Source organism: Camelina sativa, chromosome 7 (genome assembly GCF_030686135.1).
Source record: "Camelina sativa cultivar CO46 ecotype springtype chromosome 7, ASM3068613v1".
NCBI lineage: Eukaryota > Viridiplantae > Streptophyta > Magnoliopsida > Brassicales > Brassicaceae > Camelina > Camelina sativa.
This window is the reverse complement of record NC_141886.1, coordinates 15,897,083-15,914,480: the sequence shown is the minus strand read 5'-3', so window position 1 is coordinate 15,914,480 and position 17,398 is coordinate 15,897,083. Positions and strand designations below refer to the sequence as shown.

The window sequence follows — 17,398 nt, the reverse complement described above, 5'->3', positions numbered from 1 at the left end:
GTCTTATGAGCTGAAGGTTACGGGTTCAAGCCTCATTGAGACCAAACTTGTTAAGTCTTTCATGTTGAAATAAGCATTCGTCAAACCTTGTCAATATGTTCCTAAATAGATCAAAATGACCATGTTTTACACTACAAATATCTCTCTTTGACAGATTTTACATATATACCCATCTTATCTATATCCTTCTAAAGTCACTCATTTTTGAAAGCTTTGCCATGACACATTGGTGCAAGATTTTAATTTTACGGTGTCTCCTTTACATGTTTCGTCATAAGCTCCACTATAACCACCTCTTTCATGGTGTCCAACATCCTAAGATCACACTCTTTCTAACCATACCACATTGTCTATGTTGTGTATCCATTGCTACTGTCAATGCAACCACCACGACTTCTACCATCACCGGTTTCTCTTGAGAAAATTCTCTCAATCTTTGGGTGCAATTGGATGACAATAAAAGAGAGATGGATATAATTTTCACGAGAATTCATCTCAAAATGCATCTTTTACACTAAATTCAGATTCATCTAAATTTTTAGTAGGGCTCATATAGTAGATGAATAAATAGTACTCTCTCCGTTTCATAAAGAATGTCATTTTGACACAATGTAAAGTTGCAAACAAATTAAGAAAATTATATAAATTTCTAATTTACCCTTTATAAATACACTTAAAAAATTATCTTTCTAATTAATAAGCTGAAATAGTATGGATAAAATGAGATTTAATATTAAAAACTGCATTGAAAATATAAAATGACACTCTTTTTGTAAAAAGAAAAAATGTCAAAATGACCATCTTTGTGAAATAGAGGAAGTGCTAGTTTTTAGATGAAAATGTTCCTCCTAACCAATACGAGAGGAATGGGACGAAAAGTTATTCTTTCAACTTTATGTTATTCCTCTAATTATTAATCACACTCCTTCCCAAAAAATTTGCTAATATGATAGCTCTATCTCCATGGATCTAATGCACTTTCTATTGGAATGACTCTGATGAAGTCTACATTTTCTAATTGTTAATCTCCGAATTTCATGTAATTTTTTTTTCATGCAATGAATTCATTAATTTTAACATGTATTTTGCTTAACTCGCTAAATCCTTCAATTTATCAGGCAATGTTTCAAAAAAAACAAAAAAACTCGCTAGTTTCTATAATATAGCATGTAATTCCATTAGATACCCTTGTCAATATTACATATTTCATGCTATTTTATTAAATCTGGCACGTTTTCTATCACCAAAATCACGATTCAAGAACAATGACTATACATATTGCATGTCATTAGAAGAAAAAAAATCATTGTATTTTAAAAATAACATTTGAGTTCTTCTTGATAGTATGATGTTTTTCCATAATGTTTTATTTTTAAAATGGACTTTTGCCAAATATGTTACAGTTTTTATAAAAGTTTTGGAGAATGCCACATTTGCTTCATCTATCTAAAAATGCTACATTTTTACTGTTCACATGTGTTCAAAAGACAAAAATACCCTTATATGATAGAGAGTGATTGTCGTGGACGAGATATAATGAACAAGTTATTAAAGTAAGTCATAGACTTGTCCACGAATTTTATTTTTATAACTTGTCTAAGAGAATTATATTAACGAAGTTGTCCATGAGTTCAAATTAGTTATCCATATTATTAAAGATAAGTTTTCTATGAAAGATAATTAGACAAAATTAATCAAGTTGTCGAGATGGTGGACCAAATGAAAATGGTGGACTAAAAGAAAATGTCGATGATGATGAACCAAAAGAGGATGATGAACCAAAAGAGGAGGATGGACCAAAAGAAGATGATGTGGATGAGGGTGGACCAAAAGATGATCATGTGGAGAATTGAGTTTCTCGCCGGCATCATTCTCCATACCATCTTGTCCATCATCCACATCTTATCTATCATCCGCATCTTGTCGATCATCCACATCTTGTTCGTCATTCGCATCTTGTCTATCATCTGCATATTGTCTATCATCCGCATCTTGTCGATCATCGGCATCTTGTCCATCATCCACATCTTGTTTATATATCATCATCTTGTCTATCATCCGTATCTTGTCCATCATCCGTATCTTGTCTATCATCAGCATAATGTTCACCGAGAAGAATTTATGTTTTTTTAAATGAAGTTGTGACATTGTAGAAAAAAATAAACAAAACTGCAATTTGACTAAATTTTTTTACCGTTCACACAATTTTTATTAATTAACTCTTTATAAAATCCCTTCAATCTTCTCTCTCATCCTCTTCTCTCATGTTTTTTATATTAAATATCCATCTTGAGAAATTTACTCTTCTTCTCACAGGAGTTTTTTCACTTTTTATAAGGGACTTATTAGTTAATTGTGTTGACTTCTATATTTTACGATTTTTTCCATTAAATTATTTCGTGGTCAATATTTTTTCAAGAGAATTGACAAATACAATAAAAGTATTAATAAAATAAAAATCCCAAATATATTTTAAATTATATATATATGTACGGTTTACTTCGAATTAAAATAAATATATATATATATATATATATACAGTCCGACTTTTAACGTAACTAATATTTTCAATTATAAATGCTTTCAAATATGCTACTATACCCATTCACCTTAAGCCGATACCAAAACCACCATGCCGGCCTATGAGTCCAGAGTCAACTCAACCATCCCAATTAGATAAATGAAAGAATAAGAAAGCAAAAGTAATAGTAAATGACCAAAGGAAAATGGAATTGCAAATAGAATAAAAAATCAATTTGCTTAGCCACACTTTTGGACTTCAGAGGCATAAGAATGGGAAAAGGAGGGGCTCAACCTATCGGACAAGAAGTTGAAATTTAGAGAAAAGTGAAGCTAACAGACTTATAATATATAGGTTTTAGGGGTTGGGACTGAAGAGCCTTATACAAACAAAAAGATTTTCCAATGCTTGTGTGACCGCATTTCACCTATCACAAAACCAAATTACTCCGGGTATATTGCTAACCCGACATTTTTACGTTGTTGAATTGTTTTCAATGACTAAGCTCTCTTTGTTAACTCTTTAAAAAGACTAAAATTCATTTTCCATAAAAATAATCATTTTTTGTCTTCGAGTCAATAGGTAAACGTATGGACTAGATAAACCAAGATTAACTAGGTTAATTCATGGTCATAATTAATTTTTTCCAAGCAAAATAACATTAATTGGCCGAAGGGTTAAACTTAAGCCAAAATAAAAAGGACTAATTAGTAACATATAATTTATTTTATAAAATATTATTTTAAAGCCATAAAAATAATTTTATCATTATAAGTTGCTCCGTATAATTATTTATTGATAGAAAAATGTTTTTTTACATGGTGACATGATTTGCCACCAAAAAAAAAAAATGGTGACATGATTAAATAACAACAATTATATGTGAGGGCAAAGTATAGTTTTATCAAACCATGCAAAAAAAAATAATTTTCACAATTTTACGACTTCACCTTAAAGTTATATGATATGACAAATTCCAGGTTTGGGATATATATATTAATCCTAAGACACAATGATATTTCATGTTAAAATAGTTAATTAATCATCGATAAAGTCAACATAAGATAGCAAAAACTGCTAAACAAATAATAGTGTGTTGAGACCACTTTAGCAATCCATCTTATGAAAGTAATAAATTGGTATGATCCATATATATAATATATGCATATATTGAAATACAATGCATAAAACATCATCATAGATATCACTTAGACAAAACAATAAACATAATTGTATGTCCTGGCTTAACCAATAAAGTATCTAAAGAAAATTCAGAAAACAAAAGTTCAACATCCTTTTGGTAAAAATATATATTATAGAATATACGTTTGGTAAAAAAAATGTATCTCTAACCTCAAAAACCCTTTTTACCTCCTTGATGCAAAAAATATACAATAATTCTTTAGGCTCTTTTTTTTTTTCATATGCTTGACGACCTCTTCATTCCTCGCGTGTGAGACAATTTGGCTAAACCTATGAAACCCTAAACTCTATTGTCTATACATATACATAGGAATAAGGTAATACACTCCATTACTCTTTTTGATAGTTTATTCTGTTAGATTCTTAGTATATATACATGTATATTTTTCACATTCTTCATCTTCTAAAACATTCACAAAAAAAATGACGTTACTTAATTCACTCTTCTATGCATTCTTCTTAATCTCATTCTCATTGATTCGTATTTCTCACAATATGTATATAATAAGTCCATCACCGGCTCCAAATCCGGCTTACGATGATTACGACAATATTGCACCAACTGTCTTCGACGTGACTTCGTTTGGAGCCATCGGAGATTGCACGACCGATGACACGTCAGCATTTAAGATGGCATGGGACGCTGCATGTATGACCACAGGGTCTAAGTCTTCTCTGCTTCTTGTGCCTGACACTTTCTGTTTCTTGGTCAAGCCAACCAGCTTCAATGGTCCTTGCAGAACCCAACTTGTACTACAAGTAAGCTAATTTTGATAACTTATCTTTAATGTTGTGTTTATAGTTTCATGAACAGATTTTTTCTTCCTTATAGATCGACGGGTTCATTGTGTCGCCGGATGGACCGAGGTCATGGCCGTCGAATTACCAGAGGCAGTGGATGATGTTTTACAGAGTGAATGGATTATCAATTCAAGGCTCTGGTTTTATCAACGGCCGTGGTCAGAAATGGTGGAACCTTCCTTGCAAACCTCACAAGGGCCCAAACGGAACAACCCAAACCGGTCCTTGTGACAGTCCTGTGGTTAGTCAATGTTTCACAATCACATTTTTGTGTTATATAGGTCAGAATTAGTGAATTATGAGTAAAAATGTTTTGATCTTAGGCGTTTAGGATATTTCAGAGTTCCAAAGTGAGGATCAAAGGGCTTAATTTCATAAACAGCGCACAGTTCCATGTAAGGTTTGACAATTGCAGTGACGTGATTGTAGATTCCGTGACCATCAAGGCCCCAGCTTCTAGTCCCAACACTGACGGGATCCACATTGAAAACACACATAATGTTCAAATTCATAATTCCGTGATTTCCAATGGTATATATTTCACATTTTTGCAGTAAAAAGTTGATTTCGGTCAGTTTTATGTTTCTTTTAATTCGGTATTACAGGAGATGATTGTATTTCAATCGGAGCCGGCTGCTTTAATGTAGATATTAAGAATGTTACGTGCGGTCCAAGCCATGGAATTAGGTACCTCTTTCATAATTTCTATTAACTTTTCCCATCTGCCAAACTCTAATGTGCCTCTCATAGAGTAGGGTTAGATTCTCAGCCTCTAGGGTCTGTTTTCTCAGCAAGTTTTGTTTTGTTTTCTGGTTTGAGGTGTGAACAACGAACTTTTGGGTAATGTTGCAGCATAGGCAGCCTTGGAGTCCACAACTCACAGGCTTATGTCTCGAACATAACAGTGACTAACTCAACTATATGGAACTCAGACAACGGTGTCCGGATCAAGACATGGCAAGGAGGGTCAGGCTCGGTTTCAAGAATTGTGTTTAGTAACATTTTGATGGTGAACGTTCGTAACCCTATAATGATAGACCAGTACTACTGCCAAACCAAGAACTGTACTAACCAAACCAGCGCAGTCATTATTAGCGATATTCTCTATGCAAATATCAAAGGGACTTACGACCTGAGAAGCCCACCGATGCATTTTGGTTGCAGCGACTCTGTCCCCTGTACTAACCTGAGACTCATGGATGTGGACCTGTTTCCTTCCAAAGGCCAGCTTTTGGAAAACCCCTTCTGCTGGAATGCGTATGGAAGCATGCAGATTACAGTGCCACCTGTTTATTGCCTGCTTGAGGCACTTCCAGACTGAACAGAAGATGTGTTCATCACTGTTCATCAACTTGTAATCAGATTCAGAACAAATATGAACACAAAAATGTAAGCGTAGATTCAATGTCAGTAAAGCGTATCGAAGAAATTAGTCTAAAGTCAGTAACGTTTTAGAATACACACTACATTCGGTTGTGATAAAAGAAGAAGTCAATCGAGTTTGTAACATATATAAGAATATAATAGATACTTTGCAAGTAGTTACTGTGAACGTCGAAAAGAAAGATCCTTCAACACAGATTCATAAAAGGTTAGTATTTTGACCAAAAGATGCAACTTTTCCAAATTCTAAATCCAGTGGAACGTAGGCATATATCATATTTCATTTCATTAAGCGAACACATTTGAAGAAACAAATGAATGTAATAGAGAAGTGAACTTATATTCCATTTATTGATAGGCAACTTTTTGGTGGGGAGACAAATCAGTCCATGACGAGCATTTCATGAACAAGAATATCCACATTTGGGATAACATTACTTGCAAACAGAAGCGAGTACCTCCAGCAGAGAAACCGTGAATCTCATTTGGGTGTCTTCATCCACGGCAACGAAAAGAGGAACGTGAACAAAGAGTGACTTGGTCTTATTCTGCTCCGCAAATCTTAGAGAGTGGTAATAGACATAGTTGCACACAAATCGACCTGCATCATCTGATGATATCACCTCAAAGCCCTTATTCCCCAACGCCTTTGTTATATCTTCAACTGGAAGAGTTGTCTGCAAATCATACACAACACTTGGATTCAACATAAAAACAAGAATGGCCAAATCTGCAGTCCAAAAGGTTAAGAAACACAGCTCAAGGAGACAGTATCAACATTGTACCTTTCTTACAGTTGTGATTGGACCATCAGAAGGAACAATTGGCAAATTCTGCAAACCACAAGAGTGTTTCAAGGAACTAAACAACTACCCAAACAAAAGAACAATCAAAGGAGGGTCAAACAAAAACCTGAGGCTTCCAGCCCAATTCATCAGGGCAACGAAAAGTCGCTTCATTCACAGCTTGTTGCTCAATTGCAAATTTTGTAGCGCCGCTATTAACTCCAAAGTGAACCTAAAGAGATAGATATCAGAAATGAGTTTCTTCAACACGGAAATCAAATCTAGTAATCAAACTTAGCTTAACTAACTAACTAACCCAGATGGTTTTTCCAGTCAGGGACTCCGATTCCTCAGTCTTAACAGCAGATTGTAGCAATTGATAAAGAGAAGCGACAGCTCCTTGACCAGCGGTCTCGAGCACCGTACAGCTTCCAAGAATTACATCTTTCGACACACTATTCTTTGCTAAATATTCTTTCAGGTTGTTTGCCATTTTCTCTGTAGGATTCTCAGCAACTCCATGGAACTTCTTGAACCCTGTGATATGAATCGTCACACCCGTTGGTCCTTCAGAACCCATCAATACAACTGAAACAAAAACATGTCAGTTCTGTCAGAGAGACATTGGATACAGGACACTGACAGTGACTCTATCCTATTAACAACACCAGCCAGATTTAGAACAATCAGACTTGATGAAACTATAAATGACGAAACGAGTCCAGATCTCAACAAGGTATAAAATTAAAAAAGTTGTATGACTTTATCAAAGTTTGCCGCTTTTTCAGATTCCGTACAAACCCAACTAATTTAAACGATAAAAAGATCAAAACTTTGAGAAGTCTGATCATCAAACACTGAATACGTTAATGGATTACACAACAGAGAAATAACCAAATCGCATATATTAAAAAATAAAAACACCCAATATAGAAAAGCTCGTTTCAAAAGATTAGCAGATGATCAAGAAACGTAAAGGTCGAAACTTTTTACCTTAGAGGAAACAGATACTGGAACCTGAGAGACGATGAACAGAATTGAAAGCTTTGTGGGTCTGTCTCTTCGAGTGGAATCAATCGATTTGCCTGTAAAAATCTGAGAGAAAGAGAGAGAGCGAGAGCGAGAGGAGATGTGACTCAACAACCAGTCTTTGGCCTTATCCAATCAATCGAAACTAACTTTTAATCATGTTCCACTTTGGACGGAAGCTTGATAATCACAGAACAAGACACAAGAGGTACATATGTTTAGTATTTCTTTATTGATGTAACAAAAGTGGTAGGTCACGTCCCAAAGAAGATAATAAGAACAAAACAGCAATGATTCAATTATTAAACGAATAATTGCAAGATAATATGATTGAGTTTGATGATTCAAGTCGTGCATTGATATGTGTGAAACATTCTTCTTATAAACTATAGGTAATAGAATACACATATCTCAACTAAACCAATGAATTTGAACCGAAATAAACCAATAGCAATGGACCAATCTCACCAATAATCTCTACAAGAACACTCCCCATTGTTGAAATGGTGGAATCTGTTTGCATCTCTTAGAATGATCTCTCTTTCTGTCACTTTCGAAATGAGTTTAATGGCGGAGTGGCAATCTCCACAGACTCTAAGGTTCTTCATGACCCGAATGGGTACTCCTTCGGGTAGCTTTAAAAGTCCATACGCAACTGCGAGTCTCTCGCTGTGACGGCTCAAGCTATCAATTTTCTCTTCCTCGTCTACATCATGTAGGACATTGCTGCAATCAGGACTATAACCAGCTTCTCTCAATAATCCATCTGTTTTCTCCAATACCATTAATATCATCGCCTGCTCAGGATGGTTTCTTATACCTCCGCGAGTGAACATGTGCACTTTTTTCTCTACCTCAATCCAGCTACAACCAGGGAATTTACTTACACGCTTTGTCCTCATGTTTTTTCTCATTTCTGCAACATCTCCCCACTTGGATCGAGATGCATTTATGCTGGATAGCAAAACGTATGGACCAGTGTTTTCTGGTTCAATCTCAAAGAGTTCCTTTGCAGCAACCTCAGCTAAATCTAGTCGTGAGTGAGTTTTACACGCTCCCAACAGAGCACCCCAAACTGTAGCATCTGGTTTTACGGTCATACTTTCGATCAATTTCATTGCCTCATCTACCCGTCCTGCACGCCCAAGCATATCCACCGTGCAAGAATAATGCTCAACCATTGGTGTCACACAAAACTTTGATTCCATTGACTCAAATATCTCAAGCCCTTCCTCGACTAATCCAGCATAGCTACATGCTGTCAGAATCGCTATCAAGGTCACTTTGTTTGGCATGGTACCAGACGATGACATCTCATAAAAAACCTTAAGAGCTTCCTCTCCTAAACCGTGCGATGCATAACCAGAAATGATTGAATTCCACATGATTATATCCTTTTTAGAGGGAAACCTGTCGAATACTAGCTTCGCTTTTGTAAGCTCCCCACATTTGACATACATCGTCATCAATACAGAGGCAACATACACATCAACATCAAACTGACATCTCACCAAATGAGCATGTACCTGTCTACCATATTGGAGACTTGCTAAAGACGCACACGCACAAAGAATGCTGATCAAAGATGTAAAACTCGGTTTAACTCCTTGTCCCTGCATCTGAACAAACAAATCAATAGCCTCCAATTCAAAACCTTTTCTTTCATAAGCTTTAATCATTCCTCTCCAAGTAGCATCATCTCTATCCTTCATTTGATCGAAAACCCTCCTCGCTTTTGCTATCTCTCCTTGCTCTCCTAACCCAACAATCATAGCATTACAAGCAATAACCGGCTTCACCGGCATCACCTCAAAAAACTGTTCTGCATCCTCCATTCTCCCACTCAAAGTATACCCTAAAAGCATTGAAGTCCAAGAAACCTCAGTTTTCTCTGGCATCACTTCAAACAGCTTCCTAGCAACATCCACTCGATGATTCTGCCCATACCCAGTAATCATAGTAGTCCAAGTAATCACATTTCTATCCTTCATCTCATCAAAAATCTCTCTTGCCTCATCAACTCTTCCTTCTTTACACAACCCACCAATCATATTAGTACTCCCTACAGTATCTTTAACAGGCATCATATCATACAACTTACGTGCATCATCAATACGCCCATCATCAATCAAACCACCAAACATCACAGTCCAAGAAACCTCATTCCTCACAGGCATTCTCCAAAACAACAACTCCGCTTCACCAACCATACCTTCTTGCACATAACCTTTCACCATAGCGGTCCACGACACAACGTTCCTCTCAGGCATCATCTCAAACGCACTCCTAGCTTCGTTAATCATCCCGTTCTTAACATACCCAGAAACCAACCCGTTCCAAGAAACAATATTTCTCTCAGGCATTTCATCGAACAGGTGGCGTGCTTCTCTCGGCAAACCGTTTGCAAAGTAGCCAGAGACAATTGAGTTCCATGAACCGATTGCTTTAAACCGTAACGAATCGAAAAACTTTCGAGCTTCATTGATTTGACCGGTTCGTGAGAGACGAGAGATCTCAAAACTGAAACTGACTCCAGTGGCTGTGTTGTATGTTCGATGTAAAATTAACTGAACCTTCTTCATTCACCAATCGAGTGCTTCCTGTGTAAGGTTCTTGGAGTTTTTTTTTTTTGAAAGGTTCGTAGAGTTTTAACACTTGAAGTTCCTTCTGCTAATTGAGAAGTTTGTAAATTTTTACACTAAAAAGCGCTGAGGAATGATAGATTTTTAGGGTGTGCTCGAAATTACCAACTGGTTATTTAAAGTTATAAAGAGCACCTCTATTGATGAAGTTTAATGAATTTCTTAGAAACTTTTTGTATTAAAAGTAATTCAAAAAATGAAAAAAAACAATCAAAACTTAACCATCAATCCTAATGTAAAGGTTTTTAGGGCATGTCCACCGGTTAAAATTAGATGAGTTTCTCCATATATATAATTTTACTAATTCTTAATATCTCTATTATATTATTTAAGCAACCCTTTAAATAAATAATCTCACTTCATATAATATATTATACAAAATGCCACTGTATTTTAATACAAAATATAATAACAAAATCTTAATATTAATTTGTTGTAACCAGAAAATGTTTATCCACAAAAATAGCAAATAAAACATAACCTATTATGAAGTGTTTCACAAAAAACAAAAAAATCTAGAGATAAGTTATTGATGAGAGAATTAGGGGAATTTTACCTAATCAATATATATAATTATATTTGTAGTAAACGTAATGGGTGTTTGGGGATTGATTGCGGTCATTCATATTAAGATTCTGACATTTTACATATTATACCCGCTGATCATATGTATTTATTTTATATTATACACAAAAAATAATTAGATCATTCATATGTAAATAAAATGTACAAATAACAATTATTTTTCATTAAAAATAAAACTTAGACTTTAACTTTTTATTCTAGAATATATATATATATATATTATTAATAAATGATAATACTACAAAATATTAACGGGTATTTACGGGTCGGATAACAGCACGGATATCAAAAATTAAATTAATATCCAATACTCGATCCTTACTCACAAATAATATAATTATAATACATTTCACTCGACCCTAAAGCTGCGGGTACCCTTTTTCGAGACGGAAACAAGCCAAGTAACGGATCAAATACGGGTAACCTACCCTTTTTCTATACCTACCAATTAGTAGTTTAATATGACTCAAAACTCACCATATAGTACTATATATTATATAACATGTAAATGAATGATACAACATAATCATAATCTTAACAAATAACGAAATACAAAAATTCCCCGTGCTACCAGCGCAGGTGATTATCTAGTAATATGATTATTTATTTAAAGATTAAGGCATGATTGGTAATGCCTATTACTTTTGGCTGTAGAGACTTTGACTTTAAAATTTTAGCTGTAGAGAATTTGGTTGTAGATGTTTTGATTGTAAAAACTTTAAATGTTAAAACTGATTGTTTACTAGCAACTTTTAAAGCTGTAGCTGTAAAAGTATAATATGTAAAATATATATACAAATACTTTGGAGAGCTTTAAAATATAATGGGGAGAAAAAAAAATGTTTTTGTAATTGTTTAGTTTTAAAGCATGGTTTTGACGCTTTAAAAAAAATGAGAAAACAAGGAAGGAAAAAAAAGAAGTGGCTTTCAAAACTTAAAAAAAAATAAAAGCAATAAAAGTCTGATTGTCTAAAAAATGGCTGTAAATGCTTTAAATAATTTTAAAGTCTTAAAAGTCTCTTACCAATTAGGGCCTAAATCAGGATAAAAAATTGACTATTAGTAATGTTCTATGTGTCTAGAAACGGTTCTATAGTTGCTCAAGAATCGTTTCTCACTTCTCTCATTGATTTTCTCACATTTGTTCTTCTTTTATTATTATTTAGTTATTTTTAATAAATGAACAGTGATAGTCTTAGGCCATCTGTATTGAAGGAACACCTTGGGTGTTCTAAGGTGTTCTAAACCTTTTTAAAATCAAAAATATAGAGAACAGTGGGTGAAGAACATGTTGTTAGTTCTTGATGTAGAACTGAATTTGAGTCAGTTCTTGGGTGACGTGGCAACTTATGAATGGATACAATTTTTTGCAAAGGAGAAAACATTTATTTGTTTGGAAGAAGTTTTGTTTGTTTTTTTTTTTTTATATCTTTAATGTTTTTTTGTTTCATAAAAATTTGGCATTGTATTTTGAATTTTAGTATAAGTTTTTTAAGTTTACAATTTAAATGTTATTTTTTAAAGTTTTTAAAATTATAATATGTTTAAAATTATTATATTATTAAATCTTATGATCTAAACATGTTCTCCCAATAACCAACTTTTTAATAAAATATCTAACCTAATGATTTTACATTATTTTCATAATATTTTTACTCTAACAACACCCAAAAATGTTCTCCTAAACCAGATGCCCTTAGAGTTGTATCTTAACCATAATCTGTCAGTTTCTGAATGGCAAAAGATTTTTTTTGTTTTTTATTGTTTATTCGTCGTCTCTCGTTTATTTATTCGTCTCTGCTTATGGAGAAAACTCTCCGACAAAAGACGATTTGTCGAATAGAGAAAGGAATTAAGTTGGAAATTCGTTTTTGTCCATCGTTATCATCATCTATTCTCCAACCCAAAATCCATCGTTATCATCATCTCCACAAACGTTGGCACCATCCGCGATTTTGGTTCATCAAATCTAAATGGGAGATTCATGTGGCAAATTGGAGAATTTGGTTCAATTGATGGCGTCGATTACGAAGTGGAGATCAATGGTGGATTTAGAAAATAAATTTACATGAGGTAAAATTTGATTAGAATTAAAAAGGAAAAAAGCCAAAAACATTTAGGAATTGAAATATAGTTTAGTGAAAAACTTTAATTTTGCTTTCTTTTTAAACTAAATTTCTAAAAATTTGGTTAATAACTTGTACGTAACCCAATGTTATTAAAATATTTGGGCTTGTAATGTTAAATTAAATAAAAAAAATTGGTCTTTTGACTTGTGTTTGTATGAATTCGAAAAATAATAGGGTAAACAAAAAGGTATAGAACAAACAGAATACTAGGAGCATTTAATATATATTTATTAGGGGCATAATTCAAAACTTTTATAAAATAACACTTATTTCAAAAAAAAATTGACAGTGACAACTTCCAGTCTCTAGTACAACGTGGATCCGCCCTTGGTGGAGACCGTATTAAGAGCTCATACAAGGTAATTCATCTTCCTTTCTCATTCTTAAATCATTGAACCTCTGAATTTTGTTTGGGAATGTTTACAGAGTCTTGTAATAGTTTCCATATCTTGGATTTGTGACTAACGATTATATTGTTATCAGTAAGAACTCGGTGATTATAGTGTTGAACTTGACAATAAGCTTTCTGATTTATTGAGTTGTTAAAAATCAAGTACTTGTTTGTGGTAGTTGGCTTGGTTTTTTGTTTGTTTGTTATCGTGTGGTATTGTGGTTTTGCAGGTCAGGTTATTCAAGGATGGGATATTGGTATTAAGATAGTGAAGAAAGACGAAAATGATGTATTCACTATCCCTGCGGAGCTGACATATAAAAGAATGATCTTTTAGAATGATCACAATTCTAATGACAATGATCATTCTTGTATAAAGTTTTCTTGAAACAGCTAAAAGATTGAATAAAGATCCAGCAGACTGTATGGTTATTGAAGATTCTGTGTGATGTGAGTCTCACTTTTATAGGGTATTGTTTTGCAGTTGCGTGTTTGGTTGTTTCTTACTTACAGTTAGTTTAAATGGGCAAGGCCTGGTGTTATGGCTTGTAAAGCTGCTGGGACAAAAGTGATTGTTGTTCCTTCTATTCCTAAACTGTAAACAGACACATCTTTATACATCCGCTAATGAAGTCATCAATTCTCTACTCGACATAAGACCAGAGAAATGGGCTCTTCCTCCATTTCAAGATGGTAAGAAACACTCACAAACTCCACTCAATACTTCTTTTCCTTTATAACTACTCTGGTGATAATTTGTAGAAATCGTTTACAAAGAAACTCATAGGCCATAACCAATAATAGATCTTGTCAAAAAAAAAAAAAAAAAACACAAAATAGTTAAGTCCAAATATATATATTTTTAAGTGAAAAGTGTTTCTGAAAAAAAAATATATATTTGGAATTAATTTGTATTTTTAAAATTTAACTAGGACTCAGCTCCACAATGTGGCGAGTGAGTATTTGATAAAATAAATAAAATAAAATTTAAAATTTAAAATTATATGTTATAAATTTATTTGAAAATAATACTCTAGTTAAGAGTATGTGATATTAATAAAAATTATTTTAAAAAGAGAAAATAATAAGTAAGGCTAAATATTAACTACAAAACTTTTGTAACAAAATGTTATGGCAAAGAGACATAAATCTATAAAAAATAATATAGTGAAAAGTCATACTGAATTGAGGCAATCTTGCCAAAAATATTATTTAATATATATTATAAAAATAAGGTATTCTATAAAAAATTATGATAAAAGTTGCAACCATCATAAAAGTTATCAACATTTATACTACTAGCTAGTAAAACAATTATGAGAATTTCAAAAATATCCCTTTTGCAATATCATTTTTCAAAACTACCCCATCTTTTAAACTTTACCAAAAAAACCACTAAAAATTTGCAAATTTTCAAAATTGTGTGTATGTAAATTTTGTATGTAAATTTTAAAAATATACACAAATTACCTTTATATGTATGTAAATTATATATATAATAAATACATTTTAAAAACTTTTTTAAAAAATTTTAAAAACATTTTAAAATATGTCAAAACTTTATAAATATTTGGAAAAAAAAATTAAAAATCTTGTAAACCTTTTAAAAACCTTGTAAAAACCTTTTAAAATGTGTCAAAACTTTATAAATATTTGGATAGAGTCTAGAGGTAGTGATATCTAGAAGTACATCATTTTTGAAAATGGATAGATGAAAGAGGTATTTTTGAAAAATGGTACACCAAAAGGGGTATTTCAAAAAAATGGAGAGATTTTTGAGTCACCATCAGAACATGCGCATTTACACCCCAGATTTGCGAGGAAACTCTTCTTATTATTACTCACCTTTTGAATCTGACCACTACTGTTGTTCTTCTTCTTCTCCTGCAAGGAACTGTTGCAGCTATTCACCAATTTGTTCTGAAGCAACACGCTCTGACTATTCCAGCTTGATTCAGACCGGACACTCGGAGTTCCTGTAGATTTCTTCGCGCTCTGCTTTGAATCGACGACGATGCTTCTCTCAACTTCAGGATTTGTCAGAGACAGAGATAGAACACTAGAGCCTTGGTCTGAATCCATGTCTCCATTGAAGTACTTCTCAGCTCCAAATACACCAATCTCTGGTTCTTCAGAAGCTTTCTTCGAAATATTCTTCTCATCACCAAGCTCCTCTTCTTTTGGTTTCATGCTCACGCTTAGGGTTTTGCTGGGTTCCATGAGCTTCTTGGTTGTGACAACAGCATCTTCCTTGATGCTCAAGTAAGAGGAAGAAGAAGAAGAAGGAGGAGGAGGAGAAGATAAAGGAACATAGAGACTGTGAGTACTGTTGTTATTCTTCATGAAATCAAAAGATGTCTTTGGAGTTGAAGAAGATGATGTAAATGTCACCATTAAAAAAAAAAATAACTTTGTGGTGGCTTAATGTTTCTTTTTCTTTTTTCTTGCTTGTGGATATGTGGAATTAGGGTATAAATAGAGAAACAAAGACGAAATGTTTGATAGCTGTTTTCTTTTCTTTCTCTGAAGCTAAAGTGTTCTGATCTGATCAATGTGAGAGGGTTCCACATTGAGAGTTATTTGGCCAGTTGTGTGTGAACTGATATATATATATATATATATATATATATATATATTTGGATAAAAAATGTTGGATGATGAATCTTTGTCAGTCAATGGAGACTAAATAGATAGATTATATAATGTTACACCGCGACCACTAAATAGAGGAATTAAAGTGGCAAAAATGACATGGTATTAGTACGATTGAGACTTATGATTTACATGAACTTGTACTACAATTCATCTTGCAATTGGATCTCTTGAATTCTGGTCTATCCTTTAGGCTCTGTTTTTTTTGGTTAAAGAGGCTTCATAAAGCTTTTATAATCACTACTGTTTATAAACGACTAGAATTAGCAACTAACTTCTTTTTAACACTACTGTTTATAAAGAGACTAGAATTAGCAACTAAAGAGGCTTCATAAAGCTTTTATAAACACTACGTTTTATATGCACGTACGACATATAAAACCACGATTATGACGCCGATTTAAACAGCATTACAGTGTATTTTATTTTTCTCCTATAACTTCTTTTCTAACACGATATATAATTCAGTTTATTAACACGATATCTTATGCACCGGCCTAATTTGCATACTGTATTCATGTCCCAGTCCTTCAATACTTTTCTCTTAAAACCAAAAGTTCTTCATTTCTTTTTGTGTGTGTTTGTTAAAGGGCTGTCTTAGTTAAGCCAAATGTGATCTGATTAGCAATTTAGCATGTTTTGAAAATTTGAAATAAAAATAATACATTGTATAAAGATATAAACTTATTAATCCATCATACGATTAACAAATTAATGACGAAGAAGAAGTAAATGCGCATAATTAAAAGAAAATACTTGACTAGTACTTTCACTCGAGGAACAAAAATACAAAAAATTGGAAGCACGAGGGATGTACGTATTTTGTTGCATGGGGAGATATTGACAAAGACCATCGAGTTGGGTTCTGTTAAGTATATTAATATTTCATGTAATGATTTGACGTACACTCTATAATTTAGGTGCATAAATATTAGAAAATTCATAGGCTCGTCGTATCTTGTGTGATATAATACATATCAAATAATTGTAATGTGTATTATATTCGTCAAATACATAAGGAGAATTAAATAAACTCAAACATAAAATCCATGTATCTGTCAATCAAGGAAATTGTGTAATGGAATTTATTAAATATGCGTATTAGTTGTAATAGTCGACAAATGAATGGTAGCATTTTAAGCTCGACCCTACAACATACGTGCTTGATTCTCGTTCTCAACCTTTTTTGTCCAACAGAAGAGAAAAAAAAACAACCAAAAAATGATCATTGTATGTGATTAGCAATTTCTTTTTACCATTGCGTTAAAAAAGATTTA

General features: G+C 33.2%; 2 protein-coding genes and 2 pseudogenes across 3 annotated transcripts; 1 reads left to right on the top strand and 3 right to left on the bottom strand.

The window, feature by feature from the left end:
- Positions 1-4,140: 4,140 nt before the first annotated feature.
- Positions 4,141-6,060, top strand: LOC104704589 (polygalacturonase At1g48100-like). Its single transcript, XM_010420646.2, has 5 exons — positions 4,141-4,483; positions 4,557-4,766; positions 4,849-5,056; positions 5,131-5,212; positions 5,378-6,060. The coding sequence occupies exons 1-5, from the start codon at positions 4,148-4,150 to the stop codon at positions 5,844-5,846; spliced, it is 1,305 nt and encodes a 434-aa protein (XP_010418948.1). The 5' UTR covers positions 4,141-4,147; the 3' UTR covers positions 5,847-6,060.
- Positions 6,061-6,159: 99 nt separating this feature from the next.
- LOC104701087 (uncharacterized) lies at positions 6,160-8,075 on the bottom strand. Its single transcript, XM_010416718.2, has 5 exons — positions 7,687-8,075; positions 7,010-7,281; positions 6,821-6,925; positions 6,694-6,741; positions 6,160-6,585 (listed from the first exon to the last, which is right to left on the bottom strand). Exons 2-5 carry the CDS (start codon positions 7,271-7,273, stop codon positions 6,343-6,345), a joined length of 660 nt encoding a protein of 219 aa, XP_010415020.1. The 5' UTR covers positions 7,274-7,281; positions 7,687-8,075; the 3' UTR covers positions 6,160-6,342.
- A 9-nt stretch (positions 8,076-8,084) lies between these two features.
- Positions 8,085-10,491, bottom strand: LOC104701086 (pentatricopeptide repeat-containing protein At1g56690, mitochondrial pseudogene; annotated as a pseudogene). The gene has a single exon (XR_015561947.1). The product of XR_015561947.1 is annotated as a pentatricopeptide repeat-containing protein At1g56690, mitochondrial pseudogene (transcript).
- A 4,619-nt stretch (positions 10,492-15,110) lies between these two features.
- On the bottom strand, positions 15,111-15,998 carry LOC104773578 (protein PHYTOCHROME KINASE SUBSTRATE 1 pseudogene; annotated as a pseudogene).
- Between the last annotated feature and the right edge of the window lie 1,400 nt (positions 15,999-17,398).